The following is a 4,076-nucleotide window of genomic DNA, read 5'->3' on the forward strand; positions in this document are numbered from 1 at the left end:
GCTAACACTTAACACTTGCCATCCTTTTCCTGCAGAGTCCAAGGGGACCACTGTCATTCCTGAGGCTCTCAGGACCGGGCAACATTCAATACCCAGAGCCAAACCCCTTAGCCGGGATACACTAGGCCGACCAAAAATGGGGAAATTCCGCTTCCTAGTGGATACTCCGGCTGCGCTGGCTACGTTCAGGGAGGAGTACGGCGTCCCGGCCGAAGTCCACCTGCAGCTCGCAGAAGAGGAGACCACACCTTGGGGTAGGGAGGAGTGCCCCTTCACCGTGCTATCCATCGTTGAAGGGGGTCTTCGTTTCCCGCTCAACCCTCTTATAACCGAGTTCCTCCGCCGCACCGGGCTGGCACCCACACAGGTGTCTACCAACACTTATAGAATAATCAACGGCATTCACGAATTAAACAATCGGCTAGGCATCAACTTAGGTCTAGTCGAGATACTGAGGCAATACACTATGGGCCATACCGGTGATGGCCTAGCTTACTATTTGAAAATAAGACCGGGCAAGGAAAAAATCATAACCGGCACCCCGGATAAAGACATGCATGACGACGATTTTTTCTGGGTGTCCGGCAACTACGAAACAGCCGAGGTACCGGGCTGGTCTATAAACAAAAACTTTGGTTCTTCATGTAAGCCACTCACCTTGCTCGGTTGGTCTAACTCTTTACTCTGCATCTAACCGGTTTTCCTGTCTCCTTTGCAGCAATCCAAGCCTTACAAGCCAACTATCAATTCCCAAACGTCAAGGCAATTCGGGCCGTGCTTAGGTACCGTCACCGAGATTGCAACGAACTGCTTGGCTACACCCCGACTTACAGATATTCCGCTCCGCGCCGGAGCAGAGTAACTGACTTCCTCAGAGCTCCTTCGCCACCTCCAGATCCTACCCTTCCAGACATTCCACTCATTCGCCTGACCGAGGAGCAAGAGATGGCAAAGCGCAGCAGAATCAAGAATCTTCTCACCGCCACCTCCGCCGAGCTGCCGAGCGTTGTAACCCGGTCGCCAGCCGCCGGCCAATCCAGTAGCGCTGTGGTCGCCCTTGCCACTCCATCCGCCGGGCAATCCAGCCGAGAACCCTCTACAAGGCGCGCCGGGAAGAGAGCTCGGGCAGACCCTTCCGCCGAGCTAGTCACCGAGCTTACCACCGAGCACCCAACAGACGCGCCCGCCCCCGTGCCGGCCTGGCGCCCACATTTGAAGCACCGGGGTCAGGACATCCCGGCAACGGCTTCTATCAAAGCTGACAAAGAGCATTTGCTCGCCTTTGATCTGACCAAGGCCCTGCTGCTACCGAGCGACGTGGTCGGCAGCGACCACGTCCCAGACACCCGGTTGGTCAAATCGTCGGTGAAGTCCATGGCCAGGGTAAGTAGATGTTGCTTTGAAAAATTTCATAAGTGTTTGTTCGGTTTCCTTTCTGCTCGGTCTCCTTTCTGATCAACTTTGCTTCTTTGTGCAGGCCATTCAAAAACAACACTTGGTTTTGGAGCGCATCCACCGGCTTAGGCAGAAAGCCAACGACACTGCCAGCCAGGTTGAAAGCCTTCAAGCCGAGCTCGGCCGGGCTAAAGCTTCTCTCGAGATGGCCAACAATGATAACAACAGACTGCTCGGCCAGCTGGATGCAGCCGAGAAAAAACGAGATGAGCTCCAAGCCGAGGTGGACGCTCTGAAGAAGTCGAAGAAGAAAGCTTGCCGGGCTGCAAACACCGCTGGCTTCAACGAGGCCGAGGAGAGCTACAAAAAGCAGGTCTTTGCAACCCAAGACATCTACTTTAAGGCCGGTTGGAAGTCCGCCTGCGAACACCTCGGCCAAAGTTCTGACACCGACGTATTTGCCAACCCTCCTCCAGCTTCTCTACCGGTCTACCTTGTGCCATACGCAAACGATGTTTTCAGCGCTTTACAGGCGGAGGCCGAGGAGGGACTTGAAGATGGGGACGGGGAGACAGATTCTGAGGAAGAAGAGGCCGAGGTGCCTGAGCAGCCCGGCAACGATGAGCCCGGCGCCCAAGAAGCAAGCCAAGCTATTGACCTTGATGCTGATGCTGCCGAGGATGCGTTCACCAATCTTTCCCCCTTAGTTTAGGTTTCTTTTTCCTTGTTTTTGTATTTTTGCTTCCAACTCTTTTGATGTAACCGGGCTCTGTCCCCTCCGTTTGTAATGAATTTCTTATCAATGAAAATTCAAATTTTTGCAAGTGTATGCACGGTTGTAATCAGTTCTGTTCTTCAGCAAAACATCTCAGTATAACTCATCGAACCGGAATACATAACACGGTCTAAGCACTTCAGCAGAACAAGACAAATTCATAAACCGAAGTAGCCACTTCGGCTGTAATTAAGTCGAACAAATCAACACTTCCAACCGGAGTACATCATCTCGGTTGGGAATCCAAAGTTGGACAAGACACCAACTCTTCCAACCGGAGTACATCACCTCGGTTGGGAATCCAAAGTTGGACAAGACACCAACTCTTCCAACCGGAGTACATCACCTCGGTTGGGAATCCAAAGTTGGACAAAACGCCAACTCTTCCAACCGGAGTACATCATCTCGGTTGGGAATCCTAAGTTGGACAAAACACCAACTCTTCCAACCGGAGTACATCCTCTCGGTTGGGAATCCTAAGTTGGACAAAACACCAACTCTTCCAACCGGAGTACACCATCTCGGTTGGGAATCCTAAGTTGGACAAAACACCAACTCTTCCAACCAGAGTACATCCTCTCGGTTGGGAATTCTAAGTTGGACAAAACACCAACTCTTCCAACCGGAGTACACCATCTCGGTTGGGGATCCTAAGTTGGACAAAACACCAACTCTTCCAACCGGAGTACACCATCTCGGTTGGGAATCCTAAGTTGGACAAAACACCAACTCTTCCAACCGGAGTACATCCTCTCGGTTAGGAATTCTAAGTTGGACAAAACACCAACTCTTCCAACCGGAGTACACCATCTCGGTTGGGGATCCTAAGTTGGACAAAACACCAACTCTTCCAACCGGAGTACACCATCTCGGTTCTAAACATTAAAACAATAATCCATGTGTTAAAGCAAAATTACTTCTATAATTTTGACAAAAAGAATTACATTCTGCTTTGCAAGCCAAAAAATTTCTTTACAAAAAGAGGAAAGTAAAGCTTAAAAATAATACAATTTCAAGTTGGCCGCATTCCATGGCCGGGGTATAGCTCTTCCCTCTAGATCCTCCAAGTGGTAAGCCCCCTTGCCAGCCAGACCAGTGATCTTGTAGGGTCCTTCCCAATTTGCCCCTAGTTTGCCTTCTCCTGGCACCAGGGTGTTGCCCATAATCTTCCTCAAAACCCAATCTCCAACTTTGAACGGTCTGGGGTGCACTGTCTTGTTATACTTCTTGGAGAGCTCTTGTTGGTAGGCGGCCACATGGATGAGGGCTTTCTCCCGGCGCTCTTCCGCTAAGTCCAGCTCTAAGGCAATAGCCTCGGCATTTAGCTCGGGCTCAAAACTCTCGGTTCTGAGGGTGGGCATTTCAACTTCCAAGGGTATGACCGCCTCCATGCCGTAAGCCAAAGCAAATGGAGTTTCCCCGGTTGAACGTCGCGGGGTTGTTCGGTATGCCCAAAGTACACTGGGCAATTCCTCAGCCCACTTTCCCTTGGCCTTTTCCAGCCGTTTCTTCAACCCATCCAGTATAGTCTTGTTCGACGCTTCGGCTTGACCATTGGACTGTGGGTAGGCCGGGGTGGAGTTGTAGAATTCTATCTTCAGATCTTCACAAAATCCTCTGAATAGGCGACCGTCAAACTGGGTGCCGTTGTCAGAGATCAAAATCTTGGGGACGCCAAACCGCGTGACAACGTTCTGCCAGACAAATCGCTTCACGTCTTTCTCTTTGATGGTTGCCAAGGGCTCAGTTTCAACCCACTTTGTGAAGTAATCTGTGGCCGCGATGAAGAATTTCCGGTTGCCCGGTGCTGTTGGCAATGGTCCCACTATATCTAGCCCCCACATGGCGAAAGGCCAAGGACTGGTGAGGGGAAGAAGTTCCCTGTCAGGCTGGTGGATCTGATGGG

At 51.3% G+C, this 4,076-nt stretch overlaps 1 protein-coding gene across 1 annotated transcript; it reads left to right on the plus strand.

Moving 5' to 3' along the window:
* Positions 1-724: 724 nt before the first annotated feature.
* Positions 725-2,219, plus strand: LOC145807786 (uncharacterized). The gene is made up of 2 exons (XM_082906624.1): positions 725-1,383; positions 1,478-2,219. The coding sequence occupies exons 1-2, from the start codon at positions 946-948 to the stop codon at positions 2,105-2,107; spliced, it is 1,068 nt and encodes a 355-aa protein (XP_082762750.1). The 5' UTR covers positions 725-945; the 3' UTR covers positions 2,108-2,219.
* The last annotated feature ends 1,857 nt before the right edge of the window (positions 2,220-4,076 follow it).

This window comes from Camellia sinensis, chromosome 14 (assembly GCF_055761805.1).
Source record: "Camellia sinensis isolate YWXY chromosome 14, ASM5576180v1, whole genome shotgun sequence".
NCBI classification, from domain to species: Eukaryota; Viridiplantae; Streptophyta; class Magnoliopsida; order Ericales; family Theaceae; genus Camellia; species Camellia sinensis.